The 15,198-nt window shown below is 32.9% G+C and overlaps 1 protein-coding gene across 3 annotated transcripts in view; it reads right to left on the reverse strand.

Annotated features, from left to right (window-relative positions):
• KRAS (KRAS proto-oncogene, GTPase) overlaps positions 1–15,198 on the reverse strand; it is a 39,092-nt gene that overhangs the window by 7,541 nt on the left and 16,353 nt on the right. For 2 of the 3 annotated variants that reach the window (XM_026502250.4, XM_057318816.1), the window contains exons 3-5: positions 10,801–10,979; positions 9,191–9,350; positions 1,678–1,801 (exon numbers count right to left, since the gene is read on the reverse strand). In XM_026502250.4, coding sequence (XP_026358035.1) covers positions 1,682–1,801; positions 9,191–9,350; positions 10,801–10,979 — 459 coding nt within the window. In that variant the 3' untranslated portion in view covers positions 1,678–1,681. The remainder of the gene's footprint in view (positions 1–1,677; positions 1,802–9,190; positions 9,351–10,800; positions 10,980–15,198) is intronic. The other variant, XM_026502253.4, reaches the window with a different exon arrangement.

A 15,198-nucleotide genomic window follows, 5' to 3' on the forward strand; every position in this document is an offset into this window, starting at 1 on the left:
AAATTATACAGAGCTTCTAAATTAACATATTGCTCTATACAATGATACTCAAAAAATATTAGGAGTTCATAAGTCTCAATAAAAATTAATGCCAGTCATGCTTTATTCTTCTGAGGTTAGCAGAATAGTATAGCATCTATCTTTTGGGACTGAATCTATTATTCAGATGTACATTTTATGTTTTTGGGAGATACACTAATTACTTCAGACCTTAAATTCACATAATAAAAACTACTGAGTGAAATTTTTTCTGAGCAAGACCAAATTTAATATGAGTTGGTGTGGAAAGGAAAACTGGGGCACCGTGGTGGCTCAGTAGGTTAAGAGTCAGACTCTTGATTTGGGCTCAGGTCATGATCTCAGGGTCATAAGATGGAGCCCTGCATCAGGCTCCATGCTCAGCACAGAGTCTCTCTCTCCCTCTCCCCCACTGTGTGCATGCCGAAGCACACGTACTCTCTAAAATAAATAAATAAATCTAAAAAAAAAAAGGAAACTGAGAATTTCCACTCAATAAATCCAAATGGGCAGCTACTATGTACCAGGAACCTTGTTAGGTCATCGTCACACAAATATTAAAAATACATGATTGTGGCTAAGACTCTAGTGTATAGGAATCAAACATAAAAGAGGTTATTTCAATTTAACATGGCAAGCACGTAACAGTTAAGAACAGTGTATTGGGAATACACAGGAAGAGCATTATGCCTAGTTTAAGGCTATAAAGAAAGATTCTTGGAAAATAATCATGAAAAAAATGTTAGCTAATTAATAAGACTATGGATTAAACTATACTGGCATTCCAACCAAGAGCAATAGCCAAGACTAAAGAGAAGGTAAGAAATAACATGGTGCTTACTTATGTAAGGACTAAAACAATAACAACAACAACAACAACAACAACAAATCCACCAACAAAAGAAAACTTCAGGCAGGGAGTTTTTAGGGATAAGGCCAAAGGCTAGAAGGGTAGGAAGATGTTAAAAGACATTTATAACATACTTTGAAGTTTGAGATTTTATTCCACAGGTAACAGGAAGTCAGTAACTGGACTTTAAAGAAAAGAGAATGAGATTTCTTTTAAGTCTATTTCTCGAATTGCACTGTGAATAAAGGCAGCAACAGGTAAACCAAATAAGAGGATATAAGAGTCCCAAAAAGAAATGACCGGGACCTGAACTAATGATGTGATAAAAGTCAAAATGTAACATCGAAGAAATTTGTGGTTGCCTCCAAATGGGAGTGCAAAAGAGGGATGTTAGAGTCATTTCAAGACTCCAGGTTTCTTATTTGGGTAAAAATATGATGTTGATGCCGTAGAGCACATACGCAGAACAAGTATTTGCTCGCAGAATGTCAGAAAGAAAGAATATATTTTAAGAGTAGGCCCTTCCCCACCTTCTGGACCATTCAACCTTACTACTTTATGCAGTTTCCTTTCTTTTTTCTTTCTAGACCCGATGACATATGTAGTCTACAGCTATCAAAACTGCATCAATTATAATTAATACACATTAAATTTAAAATAAATGTACTAATTATGGAAACAAACTACTAATTTCTTATCTTTTAATACTTCAAATCAGAATCCCCCACCTAGGTAGTTCTAAAGTGGTTGCTACTTTGTTACCTTTGAAAGACATCTGCTTTCTGCCAAAATTAATATGCTGAACTTACCAGATTACATTACAATGCATTTTTTAATTTTCACACAGCCAGGAGTCTTTTCTTCTTTGTTGATTTTTTTCAATCTGTATTGTCGGATCTCTCTCACCAATGTATAAAAAGCATCCTCCACTCTCTGCATTGTAAAACACAACTTCTTTAAAGTCTGTTTCATTGGTAATAGTAATTTATTGGGACAGCCTTGTGTAAGAAGTTTGAAATTATGAACTGTACTTGAGAATTTCTTTTTTAAAACAGACATGAGATTATTTGAATAAAACTGGGGATGAAGTTTTAAAATATGGGCTTGAATCCTGGTTTGTTCTTTAATATCATTTTTGTTTTATAATGGAATTAGAATTTTTTAAAAATCTTAATTAGGAATTAGGGGAGATTATGAAAAACCTAAACATGTATATTATTATTATCTGTGTATCAATTAATGCATAATCATTTTAGTTTGCTAGTCATGGAATTAATCCAAGCTTAACCTGAAGTTAGATTTGTTATTTGACTCAGGAAAAACAAGAGTCCCTACCTCTCCCACCCTGCCCTACCTGGGGAATGAGGAGAAAAATAATACAAAAGGGATATTTAAAGTTAAAACACACACACACACACACACACACACACACACACACAAAATAACTCGAAATAAAGTTGGGTCAAGAGACTGGAATCTTGAGTTCTATCTGCAATTAAAACACTGTCCAGCCAATTTCTAGAGTCCACAAGTGGAGCTGAGACTGGGGCTTTCGTGGGTGGATAGCTACATTATTTAAATAAAAATGCTACATGAGGGCGGTTTACCATAATATGAAAATACCATGAATTGTTTAAAGTATACACACAAAATAGTTAACACTGCATTTTCTTTCTTTATTAGAAAGAAGTCTTAAAAATAATTTTTAGAACAGTATCTGATTATACTGGCTTCATACCTTCTAATTTAAATACTCTAAAGGGAGAAAAGGGACTTCTGCTTAATGCCACAGTAAGAAAGCGATGACAACAAACACAATCACATATGGCCATATGGAGATCCAAGTTTTCAATGTGTTTTCCAGTCCAGAAAAGTAGGCAGTAGCCAAAGGGGACATAGTATCCAGTTAACTGTGCTCCTAAGTTTGTCTAAGAAAACATACCACCAAAAGTTGAAGCTACATCTAAAGATAAATCACACAAATATTAATATACATGTACGGAGTAATTTAAAAGATTAATGATTGTGTTTATTCTTCTAAAAGAAAATATAAGTATTTAGAAAGGCTGGTAATATTTTATTGTACATTTAATTTTAAGCCTAATCTGTTTTTAATTTTTAAAATGAATTACTTACTATGGAGATTTGTATATTTTAACTCTCTGGGCTTGGTAACATCAGTCTTTTTATGAATCAAATGTGACAAAATGGACCCAGTACCTAGAAAGCTAATATATATCAAAAATATGATTTGTAGTTTAAAATTCAATCAGGCACAGAGAACTGGCCATTTAAATATTAACTGAAGTAAATTAATAGCTACAGTTTAATTTTTGCATGCAGAAGTTATCACATATTCATTGCATTTAATAGTTAAGGGGGGAAATGCACCTCAATTTTTAGTGTATATTAATTTTAATATATAATTATATATTAATAATAATAATATATATATCAAGAATATACTAAGAACTGCTTCAGTGGAGTTCAGTAGTTTACCTTTGAAGTAAAACTTTAAAATTCATAAAATTAAGCTTCAGTTAATAGGCATTTAAATATGTTGTTTATATATTAAAATGTACACCTCAAGTTATTTATAACCATCCAGTGATGTATTTCTATTCAGCTATCTAATATGAAAATCATAATAGCCCAAGAAAATTCGCATCTCTTTTTTAATGGAATCAATTTACTCAACTAGCTAGCCAGCTAGCTAAGTCAACTACAAAACAAAAATTTCTAACCATTTTCTGAAATTATTTAAATACGTTGGTACTTTAGATAGCCACTTGTGCTTGTATACAAATCTTTTAGTATTTTGTATTTATCATCCTCAAGAGGAAAGGGTTTATTTTTACTTTTAAGTCCTTAAAAAATTATATATTAGAAATTCTCATTACATAAGATAATTTAAGGCATTAAAATGACTCCTGTAAAACATGTAAAATCTATAGTATGAGCTGGCATTTAAGATATTTTCATAAAGGGGCGCCTGGGTAGCGCAGTCGTTAAAGCGTCTGCCTTCGGCTCAGGGCGTGATCCCGGCGTTCCGGGATCGAGTCCCACATCGGGCTCCTCTGCTGGGAGCCTGCTTCTTCCTCTCTCACTCGCCTGCTGTGTTCCCTCTCTCACTGGCTGTCTCTCTGTCACATAAATAAATAAAATCTTTAAAAAAAAAAAAAAAAAAAAAAAGATATTTTCATAAATGATTCTCTTTTAATTCAAAAATCAATGCAAGAAATTAAAAAATATATATATATACACTTATAAGTGTATACATACACACACACACACACACACAAAACAAACCAGGTAAAAGCTCATATTTTTTAAGAATGTAAACTCTTATTCCTTTTTAAAAAAAAATTACAAGGTCAGGTAAAACATGCTGGGGGGAGAGGACAGGGTTTTGGTCCTCCACTAATTTAGCAGAAGCAAATTTTGATTGTAACTTATTTCTAAAATCAGTTTGAACGTGTCTACTTTTTAAGTGTGTGCATCCCCATCACCAGTACAGAATATATGATTTTTGTTTCCAGCAATGCAGAGAGAGAATTGGAGGCCAATAATTAAAAAGAAGTGATTACTTCCCACCACCAAGAATTCAGCATTAGGACCTGAGTGGCTAAGATAATTAACACTGAGAAATAGTTCTTCCAGAGTGACTCTGGTCATTTCTTATTTTTACTAAGAGGAAATTTTATTAGATTTTAAAGAGTCAGTTATTTACCATATTTTCTCAGACTTAAATTACTTCTCATTTCTTGATAATATGCTTTAAAAGTCATACGACATCAAGAGAACATTATCTATCCTTGTGTGCACCTTATGCCACTGGCACTACCGAAGAATACTGGTTTCATACTCCAAAACGTGTAATTTTTAGCTGAAACAGATTTTCAATACCCATGTAGCTAGCTGCTAAGCTCTTAACTGGCACTCAATGATTTATTCTTGAGAATATGGCTTATTGCCACATATATTCATTTTCCAACACCACTTACTAAACTTTCAGAACTGAAAATATGTAGGAACAAGAGTGTACAAGTTCATACGTGTAAATTGTTTTTATATCAAGAGATTTGACAATAATTTCAGCTCAGCTATTATCTAAAAACACACTTGTGAGACTAAGGAAATAGAGCATTCTGTACCAGAAAAGAAACTGTCAACAAATAGTATCATCCTATATTCTGGTGCCTATAATGCTTTCACTAAATGATTTCATTCTAAAGTTCCTGTTGAGTGGCTTATTATCAAGAAAAATTCTTGAAGACACTTCAAGGAAATAACACTTCAAATACCCTCAATATAGACAGATAACAAGACTACTAGCCTTCTTGGGGGACAGGAATGGGAGAAACTAGATATATTCTTTAAAAAAATTCTATATTGATGAATTTCTCAAGAAACCTTGCCAAACTATAGTCCATCTCAGGTACTACTGAAATGCAGCGATACCACTAACTTGGGAGGTTAATGCATGGTGCACACAGGAGGTGCTCAGTTCCTGTTTTATTTTTAACTCATAAAAAAGCTAAAGTTCAAAATATTTATCTCATGACACAAACTCAACTACTAACAGAAATATGGCACATAAGGAGGTTTTTTATTTGGTTTGCTTCAGAACAGTTTGACCAAAAGCTTTCCTTAAAAGAGGTCTTCTAACAACTAATTTTAAGTATCTAGAAATTAACAAGAACCAGGAAATTAATCACTCAACATTTTTAAATCTGTAAAACCAATTTTCACATTATGCTCAAGTTGAGACCTCCAGAAAGTAAAAGAGCTGAATCAGGAGTAGCAGATACGCTAAGAATCCTGCTTTCCCGAACCCTCCCCAATTCTGATTTTAGCAGACTGGAAAACACACAGCTGATTACCATGGTGTCGATGTTTTGGTTTCAACAGTCTTTGCCAACACTGCATGCACTACCCAATGAGGCCAGAAAAATATGGCAATTACTAAACTATCCAGATAAATGTGAAGTAGGTAGAATCTTTATATACTTGGAACATAGGGGCCACATAAAGCACACTAGCAGAAAATAAAAATTACTCTGGCCTTTCAGATGGGGACTAAAATAATGTAAAAAATATGTAATTCATTATATTCTATCCCATATGATGGGCTTTTTAAAACTACAGTAAGTAATTAATTTAATAAAATATATATTCTGCAATCCTGTCTTAAAAAGTACTAGCGTAAAACTACTATCTCCCTTTCACAAAATATCTAAGTTTTATTTTAAAATTACTACTGTTAGCCTGTAAAGTTTAAGTCTAACGTCTGACCTAACTTCTAGCATCTAATCAAACAATACAGTTCCCCAGAGAATCAGGCATCAGCACACTACAGCCCGCAGGCCAAATGTAGCCATGGCCTATTTTTTGTACTGGCCACAATCTAAGAATGATTCTTGCATGTTTAAAGGGTTATAAGAAAAAAAAAAAAAACTGCTACAAATATCAGTTATGGCCCCCAAAGTTTAAAACACTTATTGTCTGGTCCTTCTAATGATTGTCTTTTTCCTGCCAACCGGAATATAAATAATTCTTTTCGGTGTTTGTGTTTTAGGTTCATGCTCAAGATTAAAACTTAGGGTATGAAACAAGTAGCTGCTGATAAAATTCAACAAGAGTATGCATATTTAGTTTGCTCAAACAACAAATCAGTAATAGCAGATAAGCAACAAAATACTCCGCAGAAAACAGGGCTTCAAATTTGCACAAAAACTGGAAATGTAAAATTTATAAAAATTTACATATTATCATAATCTCCACAATTACTTGGAATAGCTCTTTAAAGTTTTCCAAAAGCATGCAAATATCAAATTAATTTCAACAGAGGAAGATGAATAAACTTTTGAAAGGCAAATCAACAAGTCCATGAAATAAAAAGAAATCAAAGATCAGAAACTAAAATATCTCGGTTATAGTTTAGCAACATAAATTATACAAAGATATAAATAAAATAGGTTATACATATAAGAAAAGCTGAGCATTAGAAGAAATAAAGTACTGCAAGTATTCCTTTATATTACTCTATATTTTAATTAGATGATCTACATAAATGTCTACAAAGCAAATTGAAATTATTCGACTTCCATATCATACATACTACATTCACCTTCTCTACCCACTCCCAAAACTGTATAAAACCTACAAAATCTACTTTAAAGGGAATCCAGGTAATTTTCTGATTATTATGAATGCTGTGGTATATTAAAGCATGAATGTCAAACAGTAAGAATAAGCTAGTACTTCTTAGGTAGTAACTAACAAGACGACACAGCTATTCTAGGCTCTTAAGTAGAGGGCAACATTGTCAGAATAACAGACAACTCGTTTCTACTGTCTTCTGTTGTCTTTCTACTCCAAGTGTGGTCCATGTACCAAAATCAGCATCACCTGAGAGGCTGTTAAAAAAGCAGGATCACAGGTCCCAACCTGAACCCATTGATAAGAATCTGGATTTGAATAAGAAGCCTAGTCCATTCATATGCATATTAAATATAAGAAGCCCTACTCTATTTGCAACCCTTTACATTAGGCAAAATCTTAGTTTTCCTTTTTTTTTTAATAAAATGTAAACTAAAATATTAAGTAATATTGTCTAAAAAGTATCTTAAAAGTTACAAATAATGCAAGTTAATAAAATGTTAATGATATGATTTAGTAGGCAGCAGTATGTTGACAAATGTTTTCAATAAAGTTCCTTGTATTTTACATTTTCATAAAAAATGCTGGGAGAAAAGTTATAAATATTATAATCATGTTTTCTGAGTACCTTCTCTATAAGGACATAAAGAAGTCTGGTTAGAGAAGACCAGTAGAAAGAAAACAAAAACAAACTTTTCCCAGTCTCTGGGACCTGGGAATGGATTTGAATGAAATCTTAATTCCTCTAAAGTGAAGTGGTATATACCAACTTCTTTCTTTAACCTATAAATCAGGTTTTAGAATGAGATATTTGTACTATAATCAAACTATAGAAATTCAGCTTTTAATCCCCCCAAAAAGACTTAAAATAGAATTCACTGTTTCTTCAGTGTGTATCAAATTTGTACAATCAGGAAGCAGTACATATGATCTTCCACCAGGGAAACAGACATATACACTAGCTGAATGATGGTTTACTTTAAAATTTTTACCCCTTTAAAAATTCAGTGAAAGTTACAGAATACCTGTTTTTATAAGTTTAAACATGTAATGAGTTGTTCATCAATTTTCTTACTTCCTAGCAATTACAGAAGTTAAATTCCACAAAACTGGTTTTCTGGGTTCACAGGTACATGTAACTAGCAAAGCCCAAAATAAACGTTCATCTTGTATGGAATATAAATTGATCTTTCTTAGTATATGAAAATTATATTCCATCATATTGTTATGTATTCCTTTCTAGAATTTCTTTCTATATGTTAAACTCTTCATTTCATACAAATAGGTTAAATAATGTCAACTGAAATTATTTTACCTAGAAAAAAGTTACTTTAAAAAATGAAGATAAATTTTGAAACAAAATTCAGAGTTAATCTGGCATTAATTTTTGTCAGAACAACACAGTAAATGAATAACTGAGAATTTCGACTTGCGTTCTAAGTATCCTTTTGCTTTAATGAAAACTTTCTCCAAAAACAAATATAGCTTTAAAAAAATTCTACCAAAAGGGGGTAAGGGGATGGGGTGGCTCGGTGGTGGACATTTGGGAGGGTATGTGTTGTGGTGAGTGCTGTGTATTGTGTAAGACTGATGAATCACAGACCTGTACCCCTGAAACAAATAATACATTATATGTTAATAAAAAAAAATTTTTAATTCTACCAAAATAAAAGTCTTCAAATACAATAAAACTTAATCTAGAAACACATGACATAATACTCTTCAAAACACTTCTAAAATAGGAAATCAGTATTTGTTCCCCCGTTCTTTGACTTTATAAATATAACAGTTAAAAAAAAAAATTCCTACATTTCTTGAATGCTTAATGTAAGATGTGCTGAGTTGAAGAGAAATATTCAATGTGGAAAGAAACCAAAGCCAAAAGTAATACCATGGACACTGGATTAAAAACTGCTGCTCTTTCATATCCTGAAGAGAACATTTACCAAATAAACATTGTTTTATTCTGGCATAATGGAAAGAAAAATTAAGTTACATTAAATGATGTAACAGTTATGCTATCAGGTATGTACATTTACCTATGTTCTTGCCTTCCTGCCCTCAAAATGTTTCCAGAATATATGTTAACAAATACCATAATTAAAATTACTTGATATAGTTTACAGAGAACAGATTCATATTTATTACAATTTTACTTACCTGTCTTGTCTTTGCCGATGTTTCAATAAAAGGAATTCCATAACTTCTTGCTAAGTCCTGAGCCTGTTTTGTGTCTACTGTTCTAGAAGGCAAATCGCATTTATTTCCTACTAGGACCATAGGTACATCTTCAGAGTCTTTAACTCTTTTTATTTGTTCTCTGGGGATGGAAAAAAAAGTTATAGCAGAGACATTAGTAACAAAATAAATCTTTCAAAAATTGTCCATAATTCTGTCTTATAAAATATGGCTGAAAGAAGACATTTAATGTAATTCCTAGTTTCCAACCACACCAAATTTTCCTTGCTTCTCCTTCTATTTTTTCTCCAATTTAAACAGAGAATTTCTATGTCTCTTAAAAGATAAAATACCAAAAAATATGGTAAAACTACAATCTAATAGGTCTATATGCAGGTTGGTCACAATGATAAGAGAGAAAACATTGAAAAAATTCTAGGCTAAAAATGTGCTGTGCCTAATTTTTAAAATTATAATCTTAGAAACATATGTTATTAAATGTACATGTATAGAATTAAAGATGTTTTTACAGAAACATGGATTACAACACTGACATAATTTTCACTATCTTTCTCAAAAAAGAGAGCACCAAGTGGAAAGATTCTGATTTCTATGTGGATAACACTGACATTATTATGCTGTTTATTCCGTTAAAAGCCCTTCTACATGTTGATTTTTTTCAATAAGATGTGCATAAACTCTATATTTGAGGTAAAATTATATTATTTCACAATTTTAAGTGAATTTCAAAGATACAGCATGGAATAAGTAGACAATGGAGTCAGAACTGGTTCATATTCCCAGCTCCTCTACTCAATACCTAAGTAAACTTTATAGCTTAATATATGGACACCTATTTACTATTCTACAAAAACACTGTCACCCATTCAAATTTCTTTTCCTCTGTCACTAGACGACAAAGGAAACATGCTGTAAGAAATGTATTAAAATGTTACACCTCTTAACTAGGTTAACTCACTGTTATAGAACAGAGCTAATGAATGGGATATTTAATATGCACTTTTTTGAAAACTGTAAAAACCCTCAAAGAAACAGAATATAAATTAAATTTAATACAATGACAATTATTTTAAAGTAGTCAATTTTATGCAGATTTGCCAGATTCTTTACAAACTGTACCTGTTTTAATATTTCCATCTTTTACAACTTCAGAGTTTGTTTTTCGTATCTAAAGCTAATGTTTATCCGGTTCCAAGAAATTCTACACTACACTGGATTTGAGTGGTACCACCTCCACTACCTTTGCATACTTTCGTTGACGGTTTTCATTTTTATGATGGCTCTAGCTTAAAGCCTTGCAACCCTAGTGTACAGTGGTTAAGAGCGCAGGTTCTGAAGTCCAACAAACCTAGGTTTCAATTCCAGCACCACTATCTATGCAATTTGGAACACGTTACTCAACTGCTCTAATCCTCAAGAACTTTATTCATAAAACAGGGATATATTACCTACCTCATTATTATTTTAAAATTCAGATTAGGTAATTTATGCATGGTAGTCAGCAAAGACTCAAAAAATGAAAGATATAATTACTCCCCAATGTCATTTTATTATATTCAATTTAAACCCACCTATAATGGTGAATATCTTCAAATGATTTAGTATTATTTATGGCAAATACACAAAGAAAGCCCTCCCCAGTCCTCATGTACTGGTCCCTCATTGCACTGTACTCCTCTTGACCTGCTGTGTCGAGAATATCCAAGAGACAGGTTTCTCCATCAATTACTACTTGTTTCCTGTAGGAATCCTGAGAAGGGAGAAACACAGTCTGCATTATTATGGTGTACCTTTTACTTTTAAAAAGGTGTTATATGCAACCCAACAACAAAAAGACAACCCAATTCAAAACTGGGTAAAGGACCTGAATAGACATTTCTCCAAAGAAGATACACAAATGGCCATTATGCACATGAAAAGATGCTCAACACATCATTAGGGAAATGCAAATCAAAACCACAAGGAGCTACCATTTCACACCCATTAGGATGGTTATTATTAAAAAAAAAAAAAGGGAAGACAAGTGTTAGCAAGGATGTGGAGAGACTGGAAACTTTATACATTGCTGGTAGGAATGTAAAATGGTATAGCCATTGTAGACAACAGTTTGGCAGTTCCTCAAAAAGTTAAATATAGATTACCATATGATCCAGCAATTCTGTTTCTACATACATAACCAAAAGAATTGAAGCAGGAAGTCAGACAGATACCTGTATGTCAATGTTCACTGCAGCATTAGTTATGATAGCCAAAATGTAGAATGAATACACACACACACACACACACACACACACAGTGGAATATTATTCAGCCACAAAAAGGAATGAAGTTCTATATGTGTTATAATATGGAAGAACATTGCAAACACGATGCCAGACACAAAAAAAAGGCAAATATCTATGATTTCACTTATATGAGGTACGTAAAATAGGTAAAGTCACAGAGACAAGAAAGTAGAATAGAGGTTACCTAGGACAGGGGAAATGGGGTTTTGAGACTTATTGTTTAACGGACACAGGGTTTCGGTTTGGGATGATGAAAAGTTCTGGAAACGGAGCTACTGGCTGCTCAACATTGTGAATTTATTTAATGCCATTGAGCTGTACACTTAAGAATGGCTGCAATGATATATAAGATATGTATTTTAAGATATGTATATATCTTAACCACAATTTAAAAAAAAAGGTTTACAAAAAAGTGTTATGCAGAGATTCAACAATGCAAGTGTTCACATTATTAACAAAAAGACCCGAATGCTCTATGAAAGAAAATAATTACAAAAATAGGATAGCTCTACCAACTCTATTATTCGGGATGATTTAGAATGGCAAGAAAAATCAATCAATTTTCAAATAATTGTATAAACCTAATTTACTTAGAAGAATAAATAAAAGAAAGGTCAATACTGAGGATTTTAATGCCCTTATCCATTTCTGAAATCCTGGGAACAATATCTGACAGTCAGATGGATACTATGGTAACTCTAGAGGGCATGACTGTTTTATCTGCAAATTCTAGGAGGCCTCTAAAAAAGGGGGAGGAGCAAGGGAGAAAGACGGATATCTTAAAGAGACTGTGCAACTATAACACTGAATAAAAGGAAAGGGAGTGGCTAACATTATAGAACCTTAAAATGAAAATATGATTTCCTCTGACTTATGATTAATACTTATACCTAAAAGACTTAATTTACGGGGCGCCTGGGTGGCTCAGTCATTAAGCGTCTGCCTTCAGCTCAGGGCGTGATCCTGGCGTTCTGGGATCGAGCCCCACATCAGGCTCCTTTGCTGGGAGCCTGCTTCTCCCTCTCCCACTCCCCCTGCTTGTGTTCCCTCTCTCACTGGTTGTCTCTCTCTGTCAAATAAATAAATAAAATCTTAAAAAAAAAAGACTTAATTTACTCTCTGCCAAAATAGGACTCAAAAAATAAGCAAAAGAAATGGTGCAATGTGAAGCCATGGAATAACAGGCAGGGCTGAAAATGAGTATAAGTGTAAACCAAGGACACTTCCTTATTGTTCCACATGTGGGCTGTAGTATTAAAGTGCCCTTAGTTCATGAATTACTGCATAGACCATTCGTTAAAAAAAAAGAATGGTCATTAAAAATGTTTTTGGTAAAATATCTGAAATATCTTTATAATAGAACATAAAGATATATGTGTAGCATGATCCCAAACAAATATATGCATGTATCTATATGAATATAAGTATATATATTTAAAAATTGGTGGTATATACATCAAAATGTTAAAATATGTTTTTGATAGAGTTAATTTAATAAATAAATAACTTATCTCTTGATTATCTTTTTAATTTTTTGGTACTAGCTGCTGTATTCCTTTATATGAATTTTAATTTTTAAGTGTAAAACAACTACCATATTAGACTATGATCTCATGCTTATCTTTTAAAGTAAACTGTATTTTCCAAATTGTCTATAATAAAAATTAATTATCCATCAGTCAGAAAAAAAAGGATATCTATTTTCTAAATAAGAAGTTGTTTACTGGGGCGCCTGGGTGGTGCAGTCATTAAGCGTCTGCCTTCGGCCCAGGGCGTGATCCCGCGTTCTGGGATCGAGTCCCACATCAGGCTCCTCCGCTTAGGAGCCTGCTTCTTCCTCTCCCACTCCCCCTGCTTGTGTTCCCTCTCTCGCTGGCTATCTCTGTCAAATGAATAAATAAAATCTTTAAAAAAAAAAAAACAGTTGTTTACAAAGATCTGAACATTTGGTTGGCATTTTATTATCTTAACCTATTCCCTTAACTATAAACTACTGAGAGAACTCCTGTATATTATAAATTGAAAACCAGTGTTTCTGAAGTATGATGAAAGAGCAGGATTGAGAGCAAAGTACAGAGTCTTAGACTCAATCCATTCATTACCCAGATATGGCTACAGACCAAAGACTTTCTTTACCTATTGCTGTCACCTCACATTCTTCACTTACCAATGCTAACTTAAGTTAACCTTATAGTTGATAGTTTTCTTAGTTTTTACATCTAAAATTTTCTCCCAAAATTAAAATTAAAGACCACAGTTTCTGGAGCCTAAAGCGTGGCTGGGGAATTACTCACCATCTACCCACGTATAATAAATACCTCCAAGATGTACCTCAATGAATTCCCATTTACAAAATTTTTAAACACTTTGTGTTCCAAAAGTATATAAAATGTGGAATATTAGTATTTTCTGTGTGTATTTCATGAAATGTTTCCATGATGAATACTCTCCATCAAAGGAACTGAGAAACTGGAAAAACAATCCCTAGTCACCAGTATATTTCATTCCCATTATTTTTTCCCTTCTAAACCCTAAAAAAATTGCCAGCAAATTTCTGAGTCACACTCAGTTACTGAAAAAAGTAATCTACAACCTACTTATGGGCAATGAGTAGAATATCTTGATTAGAAATAATAGATTTAGGTTAAAAATTCAGTATTTTCAAAGTTAATTCTAACTAGAGTCATCTTTAGAAGTGCAGTCACTGGGGCTATATAATAAGGCAGTGTAACTTGGTAAAAGCTTAAGAACAAAGTGTTAAATGGCAAAATCTGAAAAGAACAGACAGGTGTGACAAAGCAGAAAGCAAGCACAACAAAAATGACATGTAAATACTAAAGATTTTGTTCTAACTTCAGGTTGGCCATATGAAAAGAAGTACATGGAAGTAGAAAAAATTTACATCAATGTAGACTCTTTCCCAGGATTAGAGTCTAAATAAGGGTTCAGCAAACTACTAGCCCACAGGCCAAATCCTGCCCACCTGTTTTTGCATGGTCCACAAACTAAATATAGTCTTTGTGTTTTTAATGGTTATTTAAAAAAAAAAAGTCAAAGATTATGTGATGAAGACTTTTACAGAATATGTGGTCCTTTGTGCAGAAGTTTGCCAACCACTGCCCTAAGCTAATAACTTTTCACAAATTTGAAGTACTCTCAATACATGTTATTTTTTATACTTTAAAAAAAATCACCACTTTGAGAAAGTACAGGTTATCAAAACCCAACCAAATACACACAGATTCCATAATGAAACTAGTTAAGAATGAAGCAAGAAAAGGATCAAGACATTACTTTTTTAAGTAAGCTCTATGCCCAATGTAGAGCTCAAACTCAGGACCCTGAGATCAAGAGTCCCATGTTCTCCCAAACTGAGCCAGCCAGGAGTCCCAAGACCTTACATTTCTAATTAGTAGTATTTCCAGCCTTTCAAATAGAATAAACTTTCAGATTGGGTACATAGGTTACTAACATCCTTTGCAAAAGAGGATAAAGCCACTTAAATTAATTCAGTACAACATTAACTGAAGGAAAGTTATTCCATATATTTTCCTTTACTCCCAGCTAAAGTGCTATTTTTTAATTTGCTGAAGTGGTTTAAAAAAAAAAAAAAACTTTTCTAAAAGAAATATACCATGCTGACAAAAGTTAATCATGACAGGGGCGCCTGGGTGGCTCAGTCGT

This window comes from Ursus arctos, unplaced genomic scaffold, assembly GCF_023065955.2.
Source record: "Ursus arctos isolate Adak ecotype North America unplaced genomic scaffold, UrsArc2.0 scaffold_26, whole genome shotgun sequence".
NCBI classification, from domain to species: domain Eukaryota; kingdom Metazoa; phylum Chordata; class Mammalia; order Carnivora; family Ursidae; genus Ursus; species Ursus arctos.